Source organism: Haemaphysalis longicornis, unplaced genomic scaffold, assembly GCF_048455015.1.
Source record: "Haemaphysalis longicornis isolate Haplotype H1 unplaced genomic scaffold, Haemaphysalis longicornis Haplotype H1 scaffold_9, whole genome shotgun sequence".
NCBI lineage: Eukaryota > Metazoa > Arthropoda > Arachnida > Ixodida > Ixodidae > Haemaphysalis > Haemaphysalis longicornis.
The window spans coordinates 80,164,646-80,181,500 of record NW_027526460.1 but is presented as its reverse complement, the minus strand read 5'-3'; the positions used below and the strand labels follow the sequence as shown (position 1 = coordinate 80,181,500).

At 48.6% G+C, this 16,855-nt stretch overlaps 1 protein-coding gene across 1 annotated transcript; it reads right to left on the bottom strand.

Moving 5' to 3' along the window:
• Positions 1-1,287: 1,287 nt before the first annotated feature.
• Positions 1,288-16,519, bottom strand: LOC144153285 (acetylcholinesterase-1-like). The gene is made up of 2 exons (XM_077684936.1): positions 16,347-16,519; positions 1,288-2,815 (listed from the first exon to the last, which is right to left on the bottom strand). The coding sequence occupies exons 1-2, from the start codon at positions 16,517-16,519 to the stop codon at positions 1,288-1,290; spliced, it is 1,701 nt and encodes a 566-aa protein (XP_077541062.1).
• Positions 16,520-16,855: the final 336 nt, after the last annotated feature.

Sequence of the window (16,855 nt, the reverse complement as noted above, 5' to 3'; positions counted from 1 at the left end):
TCTAAGACGCAGTTCGTGGTCCCTTCCTGCGACGCACTTCTCGCAGCCGACGCAGAGGCCCACCATGGCTGCCGTCGAGAGAACCCACGAGTGAGTGCTGCCTCAGCGCACTGCAGCCATCACGAGTGAGTGCTGAACTGCGAGTGAGGCAACCGGTCGTGCGCTTCGTCAGCCGCTGCAGCTAAAGGAGCTGCCAGAGCGGAGGCTCAGCACGGCTGACGCCAGAACCCCGAGTGAGTGCCGAACAATGAGCAGCTGCGCCAAAATGTCGTATTAGGAATCATCGTAATCTCCAGCTAATTTTTTATCAGGATGATCTGTAGTTGGTTCCACGCAGAATGATTAGAGCAATTTTTAATTAACGACACTGACTGAATCACCCGGGAATGACCTTCATTCACTCTTAAGATCAAAGCAACTTTGCGTCGCCTTACTAAGCCGCACTCCCCTTTGATAGACAGCTTCTCGACAGCCCGCCAAGCTGAAGTCCAATAACTTTTGAGACTAGTGAGGTAGGTACTAAGTGACAACTCAGTGTCAAAACATTTCGGGTCCTGCTTTGCGCAAAGAAGAAAACCTATAGATATTGTTGCATAAGGGTGACGCCTGTGTTTTTTTTTTTTTATCTCGTTAACAACATTTACCCTGTACAAACAAGCCTGCATCGATCTATGAGCAGTACCTTGTAAACCAGTTCGGGGGATCGCAAGAAAACTCCGAGATTTTGTCGCCACGTACGGAGTGTCATGTGCACAGGAGTTAGCTCTGTTCCGCTCTTAATCAACAAGGCAGCCGCCACTATAGTAAAGAACCGAATTCACAACAGATTCCTGAACATCGCAGAAAGTCAGCCGCCGTCAACCCCCTCATCACAAGTGGCGTGCGAAGAGAAAACATACGACATACGCCTTTGTCTTGCCGATATTAGCCCTCCACTGATTCAACCAGCAAGGAAGGGACAGGTGCCCGCAAGCCCGCGGCCAAAAAACAATTGATCCGTTCGTAAAACCTTTAACCTGCGTTAGCATCTCGCCCCTCTCCCTAACTTGTTTTATGCTCAGCCCAATACGAACGTCTTGTTCCTGTTTAGAAGTCTGCAACAAGGTGTTTCTCGCACGGCCCCCGTACACGTGGCAACCGGAGTTCTTAACCATTCGCTAAATAACCGCACACGCGGGCGTTTTTGCATCTCGCCTTTATGAAAAATACTCTAGGGAATCAGACCCTGGACTCCGTGCGCAGAAGCAAGTAGTCCTTTTTTAAGACACTACGTCGCCTGCGTGAGCCTCACCCTGTCTTGGCGAAAGTGGTAAACGTGTAGATCACCCTCTTGGTGAGCGTCGAAAGATCGGGCGGCACCGAGGGCAGCTCCAGAGGCAGGCCGAACACGAGGCTCTGGTCGAACGGCGCATCCTCGACTTCGGGCCAGCTTGGGTCTCGACGCAGTAACGTGTAGAACACCCTGCGGCTCCTTCTGGCCAGTTCGTCCGCGAGGAACTGCAACGGACAGCGTACCACGATGTCCCCGACCAGCTCCGAAAAAGCCGAACTCCGACTCGAGGCGCTGTACACGTCGAACGCCTTCATGGCCTCTCCGGTGTCGTCGAAGCCGAACCTCTTGAGCAACATCGAGCCGAACATGCGGATGCTTCGCTTGAGGACGTCGCTCAGAGGCGTTGCTTTAAGAGGCGCTACCAGCGACTCGCCGACGCCGAGCTCGTTCGCAAGAAGGACTTCTTCGGCGGAGTACGTCGCCGCGTCCGCGAGGCCGGCCGGCACGGCGAAGGGCAAGGCGTAGTCTTTGTCGCTAGGGTACATGCGGAAGCTCGCCAAGTCCTGCAGGTCGACGTAGTTGTAGAGGTCGACTTTGGCGAGGCACTGCACCGAGTCGAGTACGGTTTCGCTTCGGCTACACTTGAGCCGGTTCGCTAGTGTCCTGAGGTTCTCGACGCTTCTGGGTCCGCGATTGTCCGGAAGCCTCCTGAAAGGAGATCCGCTCAGTAGGATGTACCGCCGTACGAGTCCGCGAGCGAGCGGCGAAACCATGACGTAGCCGGCGAGCACTGCGCCGGCTTCTCGACCGACCAGCGTTATCCTGTTGGGGTTGCCGCCGAAGTGTGCGATGTTGTGCTTAACCCAGCGCAGCGCCAGGATCACGTCGTGCAGGCCCATGTTTCCCGGGGCGTCGGGGACTTGGCCGTTGAGGAAACCGAAGGCGTTCAGGCGGTAGTTGGGAACGACCACGACCACGTCCCCTTCGGCGCACAGTAGGCGGCCGTCGTTAACTGGCTGGTCGTTGCTTCCGCTTTGAAAGCCACCGCCGTGAAGGAACACCATGACCGTACGGTCTCGGTTGCCGTCGGCGGGAGCCCACACGTTGAGGTGAAGGCAGCTCTCGCTTACGTTCACGTCCAGGGTCGGTTCCCTTTCCGAGTTCCAGGGCAAGTTCTGCGGACACGGGAACCGCTTGCGGCGAGCCATGATCAGAGGACCCAGAGTTCCGGGGGCGGTGCGAGGAGGAGTCCCTAGAGGGACGGGGTAGTGGAAGCGACGGCTTCCTACGGGCTGTTTGGCGTACGCGATGCCGAAGAAGCCGTGCAGCCGGCGTCTACCCACGGCGATGGCGCGGCCGCTGTAGATGCGACCGGAGACGTGCAGCTCGACGTGCGGGATCTCCTCTGGCGAAGGCGGTACCCGATACGTGCGGTGGTCGTTGGCGCTCGCAGGCGCTCCTACGTGGTGGCTGCCGGCGCGCTTGGCAATTAGGAAGACGAACAGGAGCAGCGCGGAGCCCGCCAGAAGAACGAAGAAGAACCTGCGTTCAATAAGGCGCAGCAGAGAAGATCCGTTCGGCTGGTACCGCTCTTCGCGATGCTACCGTTGTTTGCGACGTGTACCAGCTGGCCCGTTAGTAATTTGTTGTCGCTCCTTTACGACAAATCTCGACCTACCTACGTCTCTCCAACCGAAGATAGTCGGCCACATCAAACAACTGCTTGGCTTCATCGCCACCGCTTTTCTTACCTTGCGGCTATGCAATAAAATTGCGGCTGAGCAATAGATTTTAAAAAATTCCCTGACGATTACGATACGACCTGATGTGAAATATGAGCGCAGCGCGACTCGGTGACGGCACATAGCTGCTGCGTCTCAGGAAGGGTTTCGCGTCATCAGCGGGTGCACGACGGCACGCGCTATACACAGGCGTTCTACCGTAACGCGCCGCCGCTGTGGAGCATGTCTCGCAGCGCCTCGGCATACTGCCCTCCCCTTCACACTTTCGCCATACTTTTTTTTCATCCTCTGCTTTCCTGCTCGCTTTATACTTGGTGGCGTCTTCGGTATCTCGGGGATCTCTCAGCGCATCGCCGCCGGGGGGCATGTCACGCGCGGCCTCGACATACCACCCTTCCTCTCACACTTTCGCCATGCTTTGCTCTTCCGCTTTTCTTATAGCTCTATCTCGTCTATCTTCGGTGTACTCTTCGCTCGCTCGGTTACAACGAAGCCGATGGCGACGCGAAACCACAGAGGCGGGCGCTTTAGAGCTTCGCTCTAAAACGGAAGCCTTCGCTCGACTGTTCCAGGTGTCTTTTATGTACGGTTTGAGGACAATTACACAAAAAGTGGCGCATGCCTGGCTCCCATAATGCAAACAGCGTAATGACGACGGACTAAACAGAAGGTAGTACACAGGACAGCGCGTGTCGTGTCTCCCACCTTTTCTTAGTCCGTCGTCTTTGCGCTGCTTGCATTAACAGTCACTACCAACTTGCCCAATGGATAGTCCCTCTGCAATATGAAGTTTGTGCAGACGTCAACATGCACGCATGAAACGACGCATCTTCATCGCACGATAACCCTTGCAAAGTTTAAGCACAGATTGAGGGCTAGAATCAAGTTGAGGATCAGGATATCGCTTTTAAATGGACTCTGCAACATTCCCGATAAACGCTTTCACTCTTTCCTCCGCGTCTGGAACCACAGCGAAAGCTATAATTATCGCCAGCACTGAGCGGCACTGCGTGATTTGCTCGTCGCACTAGATGCCTCTTCCTGTCCTGTTTTGCTTTTCTGGCTGTCTTTTCAAAGTGGCTATCGAATGCTTTCATTGCTGCACCTGGAGGAAAACCGGCCAATAGTCGCGACACCGCTGCAATGACGTAAATCTAGCGTCGAAGAAGGCCAATACTTGGAAAGAGAGAAAAATCTATTGAGCAAACTTCTAAGTTATCTGATGGGCATGCATACAGCAGTAACTTTTGGCTGAGGTACTTTGCGACGCGTATATACGCTTCCTAGTCAGTACAGCAAGCCGTTATTTGAGCTTGCTATGGGGGGTTATATCACAGCATAAATGTACCTAATGCATACAAACCGCCCGAACTGAAACAAATGATAACGAAAACAGACCTACAATGGTTAAAAACCACGCTGTTGAAAAATATTCAACAGAAATAGCCGAAACGGATCTAAAAGGGGCAAACCATACAAGAAGCCGTATAGCTAAAACTGACCAAAAGGCAACAAAGTACCAGAAGTCCCATTTATAATGCATAAAGATGTCATAAATAGATTATCTGTGTGATAACAAGTGTCAATATCCAAATATGACAAGCCCTTGAAAAAAAACGGTAACGGGATTTGAACACGGGTTAGGATGTTTGCTTCGCAGGAGCGGACCTACTCACTACGAGGCCCAGCGGTTCTGAGCGATTAAATTGAGGGCCACAAGCACGTGGACATAGCTTCAAACATGCCCCTAGGTGGCGCCTTGCGTCCCTTGGCTGTGCTGACTAGGAAACACCTGTAAGCCTTTGCGACCGCCTAATATAATTACTGAAAGTGCGCATATGTTGATTGACTACGCTCTGCAAGCATTGAATTTCGATAATGGATGAAAAAAAGTGTTGCTGGGTCCCTTTAAATTGGGGGAGTTCCTGCCATCGCAAGCACTGTGAGACCATGAACACTTTTGGCATCCCACTTTTGCTTGCGTTATTGCCAATTCCTTTGAAAGAGAGGTTGACGCGATATTTACTAGTATCCCTTACCATTTTTGGTAGGGTCCCTCGCTGTCGTCTTCGCTCGGTTGTCCTTCACGGTCAAGACTACTGCGGGAAAGAAGTTGAAACGAGGCCTCCTTCCATCACTCCGTCTATACGTTTAAGCAACTCCAGCACTATCCGGTCATATACTAGAACTCAGTGGAAGCTAGTAAACAAATGAAAAAAAAATCACGGGCCATCTGCACTGACGTGAAACGTGGGGAGGGGCGAAGCATGCATTGTATAAGCAGCTGGGTTAAACTAAAGCCGCTTCAAGCTTATTATGAGGGCACAAACACGTGCTATCACTCTACCATCAATACCTATCCTAATACTTTTTCAAAGCAGTATTATATGCGTAGGCTCCAATGTTGCTCCAGAAAAGCGCAGCAGGCTGCATCGGCATATCGTCACGTAGACGTTTTCTCACCGTTTTTCTGTCGGAGTTGGGCACCAATCGCGGTTAACACACAAACAAAACCAGCGTGGGTACCACGACAACAAAACGTGTCATGCATGACTCAGACCAAGCATCATGTCTGGGCACGTCATTTCGTTTCCTATTATCGTATGCGATGCAAAAGTGAACGCGCCATCTACTCGTTCGCTTTGACCAACTGCCTTTCGCCCTTAGTGGCTTTGAGGTAAAGTCCTATGTTCCTATCGTATCAGCATGGGTCCGAACATCTGAACTCCTGCGGTGTCTTCTTTTTTTTTTAACTTTTGAGAATACATTTTTGTCTAAAAGTGTTCTAAATCAATACCTGTACACTTTTATCTCGTAAGTAACAGGGTTTCGGTATGTTTCAGACTGGGTTAGGTAGAGTGCAGCATTTCACCGTGTTTAACTGATGATTTTCGCCATGCAGGAAGAGACGCTTCTGACGGTAGACGAAATGAAAGTCACTTCCTGCGTAGCCCATCAATTGCGGCTCAGCCCACACCTTCCTAAAGCGTGGGATGGTAACCCCGGTACTTACGCGATGCTACACGACGTCTCAACACTCTCTGCGTCGGCGTCGGCGTCCATGGCTAAGGCGAACGACGAGACCTGCTAATTTTGGTGAAACCTCCTCTTCTTTGGATCCCGCCTCGGGGTGTTGCTGTCGTGTGCGCGTGCTGCTGCTGCTGATGATGATGACGGCAATAACGATGATGAAGAAAATACTGCTATTTCTGCTAATGATGATGATAATTATAACTTTTTGTTGTTTCGTTCCCTTTGCAAATGGTCCAGCGGCTTGCTTAGTCCCAAGAATGCGCATTGGTTGTGGTTAATTTAAGACTATTTTGCTGATACGAGGTCGCGGGTTCGATTCCCGGCCGCGGTGGCCGCTTTTGTGTTGGAGGCGAAAAGCAAAAACGCCCTTGTGTAAGAGATTTCGGCGCACGTTAAAGGTCCGCAGGTGGTCAAAATTAATCCGTAGCCCTGCACTACGGCGCGCCTCATCGCCTGCGTTGCGTCGGCGCGTTAAACCCTACAATCATCACCCTTTGCTGATACTAAATTTGATAAATGTGTTTTGCGCACTACCCCGAAACTTATTTCTCGGTGGTGTACCCCTTATTTCTCGGCGGTGTACCTATCGCAATGCTCCTTCAAAGCAGTATTATATACGTGGGCTTCAATGTCACTCCAGAAGCGCTGTAGGCTGCATCGGCAAATTGTCGCAAGAAGCAAACTATTTGCTTCTCGTTCAGCCAAACCCGGAAAAATAGGTTAATCATGTTTGTTTTCTTTTCGTACGTCCAACTTTTTATGGCGCAATTTAGGGTATAGCTTTTCTCTTTCATATTCTTCCGCAAATACACCTAAGCAGTAGCTATGAAGCAGTAAATATGAATGCATCAATGCTCAACTGCCGAACCTGCCCGTTCATTACCATCATCGTTTCCTATTTTTTGTCATCTGTCCCTTAGTATGACTCGGAACGTGTCCGCGTTCGCGTCGCCGATCGAAGAGAACAATTATCGGCAACATACTCAGCTACTCGCCTTATTGCTACATCTGTAGTTAAAGGGACCCTGTAATACTTTTTTCAACTTTATTTGAAATCTTAAATGCTCGCAGAACGTAGTCACCCAACATACCCAGTGCTTCGATTAAGGGGTTGCGAAGTGTCTCGGCCAAAAATTACTGCTCTATGCCCACAGATAACTTGTAAACTCGCTCAAAAGATTTTTCTCTCTTTGCCGGTCTTGACGTTCTTCAACGGCACGAATTGCGTCACTAAGGCCATGTAGCGGCTATTGGCCTGTTCTCCTTCAGTTGCAGCAATGAGCGCTTTTTGATAGCAAATTTTGTAAAAAGCCACAAAAACAAAGCAGAAATGGAAGGCGTACCTGGTGCGACGAGCAAATCACGCAGTTTCGCTCCGTGCTGGCGATAACTGTAGCTTTCGCAGTGGCTCCATACGCGAAGGAAAGAGTGAAAGCGCTTATCGAAAGTGTTGCAGGGCCCCTTTAACATACCAAAACTACTCACGCAGGCATCAGTGCATGTTACTAACACACATTCATAAGTCGCGGACGACATCGTGCTGTGATCATGTTTGAGTATGCGTGCCCGTCTCGCATACCGCATACCATACGCACCCAAATTTACTTCCTTTTCTTTTGGAACTAAATTGCTTCGCTCTATCTCTTTACACTCTCGTCCACATTGTGGTGTCATCTCTGGTTTACGCAGGACGCCTTATTTTCTGCTCACCAATCAAATCGCATTAAAACCACTTTCGGCATACGAGGGTTATCAAAGAGACGGCATTTTGTTTTTATCATTCTCTATGGCTTTATGATTCGCTTTTGTTGGCTTACACTTTAGTCATTCATAAATTTCATCAGGCGACGTGTACTCGTGTTCTGCTTCATCGTTTCAATACATGCAAAATCGATCTATCCACATAGCAACACGTATTTCCCATCGCTCCTTTGCAGTTGCCCTACTGCCATCGACCAATGCCATTTCACATCAGCTTGGGGATCTCATTTCTCAAATGACTCATCGGCTATCGTACGATCGCACTGACCGTAATATTTTATGCAGTGAAAGGCTCAATTATGTGCTCCCAATTTCTCGCACTAGCTATGCGAGAAAACGACCTCAATTTCACTTTCGAATCGTTTACCGATGGATTTCAAATCATTGCCACTGACGATATTGTCACGAAGCCAAAGACGACGCAGTTGTCGTCAAGGAAAACAAGTTTATTGGAGCGAACTTGTGCTCCCCTAACCACTCGAATAATACACAGGCGGCGATGCAGCAGTCAAACAAGTGACTTGCGCAGGCGAGCGTCGGAAATTCGAATGCCGCGGCGTCTGTTCTGCGGTCATTTATCTCTCGACGCGAGAGCTTCTCGAACAGTCGAATTGCATCCAAAACACTGTAGATCATAGAACATTATTCTAGGCTGGTGACGTTAGTTCGCGACACTCTCTCTATCAAAGGAGATAACGCGTGCGGCACAAAGAATAGAACATGCGCTTCAAAGAATAGAACATGTGCTTCAAAGAATAGAACATGCGCTACACAAACAAACCCAAACTATGGTTTGTGGCAATATTTAAAGGCGGCACGATTAATGAGATTCATTTGTTGCAATCTGCATACTATTCTTTGTTCTTGTTTCCCGATGGCTACTTGTCCATAATGCAGTGTTCCTGCATTTCCCCGGTAGTATTGGGTAGTTGATTGTATAAGTTTTGTATGCGTATTGAGCTTACTTTATGATGATGTATGCTCCGAGATTAACTGGTACTCGGGAGGTCCCCGTAAATAAATACTGGTAGTCAATTATACAAACTCTTCATTCGAAAAAAGCAGATAACCATTTCTCAAGGCGAGTAACCACTATGTGATTCAGCCTTAAGGTACCGCTAAGGGAGACTTGAGAATTAGGCCTTAAAGAGCCCTAAGAGTTAATTAATGCATGATCTATTAGGCAACCTTAATAAATTCTCTTCTCACCTTCGAAGAACCTCTTCTGGATTTCTACAAAGTAGAGTGCACGGAATAACGGGATGAATATTAAGTGATACGACCTTTCGGAAAGCGGTCTATTCAATCCAAGTCAGTTTGATTAGATACCTGAATGATACCGAAGCTACGCTCCCGGAGGCGCAGACCTATATTGTCGCCGCCCACCTGATATCTGAATGGCTGAGGAATACGGTTAGATAAATATTTGAGGTATGGGCACATTAAAAAGGGTAGTACTAAGAACAGCGCCTTACGGAACGCCTTCGGTGACGAAGTGCATAGAAGTTTCGCTCCTGTGAATAGGCATGCACCATTCCCTATTTTTTACCTCCTCACCCATCCTCCGATCCTTATTCACCTCCTTCCCGCCATCTTTCGCTTTTTTTCTTTTTTCACTTGTTCTTACATTCAGTGTTCTACTCCTTCAACTAGTCCTCTGTTAGTTTGATGTTAAATTCCTAAGAGAGTGAGCGAAGTTGATCATTTAATCCGGCAGTGCACAAGCTACAGGATAGGTGAGGCTATCTTACTCGAGAAATGGCAAACCACCTCTGATTATTCCGCAGTGAACCATCTTTTCTCAGGGAAATTGGCCGCTACACGCTGAAAAGTGGTTTCTATAAACCTTTTCATCCGTTAATCTTTAATAAGATCAGAGCATGTTCTGGATTGTGTTGCGCATGCGAAGTTTCATCTTCCCGTCGACTGCGGCAATTGTACAGCCGCTAGCACAGCCCAATGATAAAATGGAAGCTCCCAGGACGAAGGAAATAAAAAGGTCTATAAAGCCGTCTGAGGCGAGCCTGATGAACCCCCCAAGATGGCATCCAAGACTAAAGGCACGAGGACGTGCCACTCTACCCCCCTCTTGGGCTAGGAGCCTCCTGATTGAATAAAAAAAATCCCAGGCCATCTCCACTAACATGAATCCTGGGGATGGGCCGTGCAGTGTATAAGTGTATTCTTGGCGCCTTGGTGTTTTTGCCAACGGAGATGAAATTAGAGGTACAGAGCTTTACTGTAAAAGTCTCGTGTATTTGAAGCACTTAAGCGTACTAGCGCGAGGCGCAAACGAATGTCCCGGTGTTCTTTTAGTACGCTTTAAGAAACGTTCCAGCGCGAGGCATAAATGAGTGTCCCGGTGTTTTAGGGGCGAAGCTCCTAAAGCCATGGGTCTGTCCATCCCTTGTGTCTCGTGGTACATGACCGCCGCATGCTTTCGGAGATGTCGCAAAGTGGGCTGCGTTGCACGCGCAAGAACCGGCTGCAACCGGCAGCGCAAACTCGGCACCGGGAGCGCGAGCTTGTCTGTGTTCGCCATCGGAGGCGCGAGCGCACGTGCACTGCGAGGGGGAGGAGGAGGAGGAGAAAAAACTTTATTGGTGGCAAAAAGTAGATTTTCGTCTTCCCAAGTGAGAGGAGCCCTCATTCTAGAGCCCCTGTAGCTTTGGCTGTCGCCCGGGCCCTCTCGACCAGTCTGCGCTGATCTTCCAGGGTCGAGCTGGACAGCACGGCTTCCCACTGTTCACTCGTTGGATTGTCATTCACAGGCACTGTCTTAGTTTCGGGACAGGCCCATGTGACGTGGTAAAGAGTAGCTGTTTCTCGCCCGCACAGTGGGCATTGATTTGACGGATGGACAGCGGGGTACATCGAGTGGAGGAGGCTGAGATGTGGGTTGGTGTTCGTCTGCAACAGGCGCCATTCTACTGTCTCCTCTTTGGTTAGGTGTTTGTGCGGCGGAGGAAGAGAGCGGCGACTTAAACGCTGATGTTGCAGGATATCATGATATGTCAAAGGGATTGGCACTGGAACTGTGGACTGGTCGTCCTGAGGTGGCGGGGCCCGGATAATCATAGCTCGGGCTGATGCATGCGCTCGTTCGTTCCCGCCCAGGGCGCTGTGTCCTGGTGTCCAGATTACTGAAGTTGTGGGTAGTTGACTGGGCGAATGTTTAGTCAGGATTTGATGGGCGATTTTAGATATTCGGCCTTTGCTAAAGCTGCGACAGGCTGCTTGCGAGTCGGATACTACTGTTAAGTGTTTGGTTCGCAGGGCTGACGTGATGGCTAGTGCTATTACCGTTTCCTCTGCTTCTAAAGGGCGTGGTGTACGCACTGTCGCGGTCGTTCGTTCTCGCATGTCCTCATCAATAACGCTGATGACCATAGCTGGCCTCCCTGGGTAGCTGGCTGCGTCAGTGTACCGCATGTCTTTGGATTTTTGAAATTTGATTTGGAGAGCACGGGCGCGGGCTTCTCGTCTCCCCTGGTTGTAATCAGGATGCATGTTTTTAGGTATAGGTCTCACGCAAGAGATCACGCCACGAACGCAGGCAGTCGTTCTGGGAGATCGAACGAGACGCAAGGACCTTTGCTCGTTTCCTCTCGTCTTGTTCGGGCACAAGTTCGCCCTAAATAAAAGTTCTTTCTTTACCGTTGTGTCCCATCCTACGTGACAAATTGTGGTGGAGGTGCGGGGTAGTCCTCGATGGCGCGGGGTCTTTCACCAGGTCTGGGCCTGGGAGCATTGACTCCGAAGCCCGGTAGCCCGAGTTCCCTGTAGGGACACCGACGGTACATGTGTCCTGCCTCGCCACAGTGGTAACAGAGGGGAAGTTGATCGGGCTTTCCAAATACGCACTCAGATGTATCCATGTGAACCCTACCACGATCCGAGGAACGTGTATAGACTTAGTGTTTGCAAACTTCCCATTGCAGCCAGTACAAGAACCTCTCTCGCTTCAATTCACAGATCATAAAGCCGTCGTAATGAAGGTACCTCGCAATCCAGTCATGACAACGACGAAATGAAAAGAACAAACGAAGAAACGAAACAACAAACGAACAAGAACAAAATAAAAGAACAAACTAAAAGTTGATTTGTACAATGTACGCACACAGTCTTACGTCTTTCTTAATGATGTAATGGGCGAACTTTCACGGGAGAGTTACGGTTACCGATGATCTCCCCCTCTCGAGCTTCGCCCCACTTATTATCATTCATTCCGTGGATATGGCGTGATTTTTTTTAGTACGCGTTACGTTGTAGCGCGAGGCGTAAACGAGTTTCCCGGTGTTTTAGTACAGTGACTTCATGAGACGACGATGACGGCGACGACATAAGACGCCGACAGCCCGAATCCCTAAGAGTTTTCGCCCCTAAAACAATCGTTCAATCAACAAGTAAATTCAATGTCCCAATCCCATTTCCTGCCCCTGCCGATGCAGAAGCCTTTACGATAAATACATCTGAAACCATGCCTCGCTGCGTTTGTTCCACTTCGAGCGCTTTACTTTGACTATTATTTGAACACGCGGCTCTTCGCGATAATTGTAATTGTTATCTCATTGTATTTTTCGTACTGTTTGAATGGTTCGGCAGCATTACTAGAAAAGCGCAAAACGACAGCAATGTCGGGTTTTCGCATTCCGTACTACCAGAGTGCGGTCCGAAAAACCGAAAGTGCGTAAAAAGTCGTAAAATTTCCTGACAAAAAGGCGCAGTATTAAGAAAGAGTTTATCGCAAAACATGGCAAAGAACCTAAGTATTCTTTTTTATACTGAACTCGCAGTCGATAGTCAGCCACTAACGTTGTATTTTCATCGCACTCTCTCGTGGTTCTTCCGCCTCTGAGGGCCTTCATCCGCTCACATTTGAAGTACTCTCCTTGTTATTGCAACCTGGTGCTTCTTACGACCGATGAAAGTAATCCCGCGACCAAACCTTCAACCTACGCATGCTTCATTCGAGCAATTAGTATAGCCCCCGCTTCATTAGACACCATTAGGAGCAACGTACAATGCAGCACGCGCCCTTGACCGTTGCGTAAGTCCTCGTTGGAACGCCACTTCATAAGCTACCGAATTCCTTTCTTCTACCGACGTGAATTCCTTTCTTCCACCGCAGTGCTCAAACGTACTGCGAGGTAAGCTAAAGCAGCGTGCCCGACAAAAACAAACAGATCAAGAACCGCGAAGCAGGGAGTAATCATGTTTAGGGATATCGCTAGTGCCTGAGTGATTGCGGGGTTATAGAAAAGTAAAGCATATAACTTGTAACTCTTTCAACGACAAGCCTCGTTTTTATAACGTACCTGCGTTTTTTTTTTCGATCAGGCGGTATTATATGCTGAACGTCCCATTGTTTCGTAGAAGGACGCCTGGTGGTGACACGTGGCCCGCGACTTTTGAAAAAGGCGCCGTGGCGTTGCACTCAAATACTCTCCCGTTTTCAATTAATGCCGCCGGACACAATGCGGTTGAACTTCAGGAGACCCGCTGCTGCCGGGTTGTTGTCCTCCAACCGGTGGGCATAGCTTTTGAGGGAACAGTGTGCGCGGCTGTTGGGGTGGCGTTGAAATGCACCATGAAAGGGCAATCCTGCCAGGGGCGACGCTTGGGCTTTGCCTACGCGGGAGCGGTGAAACAATAAACTCCAGCCACGCCGAAAGGCTAACGCGATTCGTGATGCGTGCGAGATAGCTCTGATCCTAACGATGTAAATGTCACCAGCTGCCACGTCAATACGTTTTCAAGGGTTCGATGTATTTTTCATGTCTGCGAACAAAACATGAGACGTGGCTTTCAAGCGCGAGGCTTTCTATGGGGCGCGGCGAGGCGCTGGAAAACGACCGTCCCAGTGTGTGCGCTATTAGCATGAGGTTCACCGTCAAAGTCTCACTCCATTTAAAACGCCGCAGTGTCTAGTGTGTCTTCCGACGACATTCGAATATTTAAGACTCGGCTGATACAGGCTACAGCGTCTGCATACAAATGAGTACACGCTGAAAAACAAAACTAAACACAATGAACAATTGCGTACACCTAGTATAAAGCGGGGCGACAGTGAACAACTAATAAGGAGGCGATACCAATCAGAGCGAGAACCATTTCGGTCATGGACGTCTTTAAGATTAATGATCATTTGGCAGAAGTGTGCTCTGGAAGAAATCATAGTCTCAGCATGCCTATCCAGCATTCGCGTTTTCCATAAACTATGCACAGCGATTATGAAAAAACAACCATATGGCACATCACCGTCTGCGGGTGATACTAGATACGGTATACCATGCGGATTCAATTCAACGTCCTTCTTAGGAGTTCTTTGGAGGACATTCCAACTCATTAGTATGTGTACATAGTTGCAAATATGTTGTAAATATTCTTTCCTAGATTGATGTGTAGTGCACTAAATACCATGTGGAAAGCAAACAAAAAAAGCTGTTGTGGTGTAAAGGTTCCGTCTTAGGTTTCTGTTCCTGAAGGCGGTGGCTCGAGCCCTTTCTCCCTGCCTTTACTTTTTTTTACATTCTTCCATTTTATTCAAATTTTATGGCTTAGATTTGTTTTTGGTGTTTTCATTGATTTTTTGTCACTTCGTTTGGTTATGTTCGGTTAGGTTAGTTTACGTTAAGTTGCCTTAATGGAGGCTAAGTACTGCCAAACGCGGTATTTCTTCATCGAAATGCCGATGGACGTCGCTTTAGTGGACTGCTTAAAGTACCGCCGGACAGCCCTCTTGACACAGTCTTAAAACATTGACTTGGACGTCAAGCCTACCACCTCTCATTACTTATATGTCCACTTTGAGTAGATAAGTTACCAATATGCACCATTCTCAATATTGAGAAACGATTTAAACGTCGAGCTTATAAGTGTCATTACCTGTGTACGCATTTCGAGTAGATTAGTTACCAGTGGGCACCAGGGCATTTTCAAGAACAGTAAAATCTCACGTGGATAATAAAGGTGCCTCAAAGGTTTGCCGCTGTGCGTCCGGCATCGGCCATGTCTACGCTCACTCCGCCCTCTCTCGTGGTACACGACAATTAAATTTTAGCTTTGAGTGGTCCACAGTGGCTGGCTGAGAATCGATATTCGCAACGCCATGTCTAGAGTGCCACCCGACGGCACTCAAGCTGACGGCCTATTCGCAAACATTGACTGCTGGCCGTTTGACCAAATGGGTATGGACAGTCTTTGTCGAAATTTTGTGGGCCAAGCCGGAAACGCGCAGGCTGCAAAAAATTCAATGTACAAGCTTACGTCCCGAGCGAGGCTGAAACCTTTTATGCAGGAAAGCTAGAGAAAACGCCTTTCTTTCTTAATGCATTAAAATATTTTTGTCACATTTAAAGGTAAAGCCGATTCCTTGAATTCTTTGTGTTTGAGAAGGCTTAGGGTTGGCCCACAAAATTTTGACGAAGGATGTACATCCTTCGAAGAAGATAAACTTCACTTTCATCATCATAGCCGGATCGTCTCGCCACTCCTCCAAAGTGATCTGCTGTGCATTTTATTATAGCGCACACAGATCATCATCGTTGTGGCGCCGCGAGAGGAATGGAGCACCGTTGTGCCTGCCTGATGAATTCGTTCGATCAAGTTCGTTTCTTGAGAGCGCTTACACTATCCACAGCCTTATCAGTATTATAGATGTCTTCTGCTCAACTATCCAAACGGTGTACCGTAATACAGATTTATTTATTTATTTATTTATTTATTTATTTATTTATTTATTTACTTATTTACTTACTTACTTACTTACTTACTTACTTACTTACTTACTTACTTACTTACTTACTTATTTATTTATTTATTTATTTATTTATTTATTTATTCTAATGCATCACCACTTGAGACATCGCAGGAGTAGCGATACAAAAACCAATACCAACAAACTCTCACAACACAAGACTAGGTGGTTCCTTCACAAAATATTAGTACTAGGTAAATCGGAACAGCTAAATTTTTCCAAAATTCTACTGTAAAAGAAAACAGCAAAAAAAGAGAGGCGTGCAACTGGCGTGAAGTGCGTGATTTTCGCGGAGTTAGATCTGCAAATTTGCAACGGGCCACTTTTATCATTTCTCTTGTCTTATAGCTGAGATGTAGCGTGCTCAAAACTGCCTCATGGACACATCACTCAGCACGCTGGGTGAGCTACAAAATAAAAATTATTCTCGCTTTTCTATCCTTTGTAGCTTTCAAGTCATTTATTAATCAGAACTTCACCCAGTACAGGCAACGTCCATTCAATCGAACACAGCACTGCAATTAGCGTATTTGTTTGTTTCCCCCTCCCTCTTAGCTTTCCCTCCGAGTATCACATATCTCTCTGTACAGCGCTCTAAGGGGTCTTCCGGCGAGGATGATGTATTGATATCCTCGACATCAAAGCACGATTGGCTCGAAACGGTCGCGCACTCATCTCTCGAACAGCGCGGCCCGAGTGAACTGACGAGGCTGTTGGTATCATCGGGCTCAAGCTGCAATTTCAGTAGGCTGCACTTCAGCCACAGCTTCAAACGGGCCAGCACATCTTCAAAGGCACCCGGCCCGGCCTTCTTCGCAGTTCAGCCTCACAGGTCAGCTTGATGGAGATCGAACTCTGCGGGCGTGTTCCAGCTCCAGCAGCCTGAGTGCGCGGCTTCCAGGAAGGGTACACGGGCACGCGGCCCGTATCTTCCACCCATCGGAGCGTCATGGCTTCAAGAAGTTGCATCTGGTCGAAGGGTTCATGACTGTGTTGTTGGAGCAGCTCCAGAGGCCGCCGAAGATCTTGGTGTTGGAAAACGCCTCGTTGACCGCGTACCTGTTATCGTTCCCGATAGGACCAACGAATTGCGCTGACGACGCAGTCGGGGCCTCGTTGTGGCATCGCCCCATCGCGGCGAAGATGAAGAAACTTCGCTCTCTACTTTGGTTGCCGGGCAGGGCGAATCCTTTCCATCTGCTACTGGCGAAGTGATCGGAGGCAAGCTGCCACGCTGTGGCGTCCAGAGCCACTTCTTCGATAGACCTTTCGCTGTACGTTTTTACT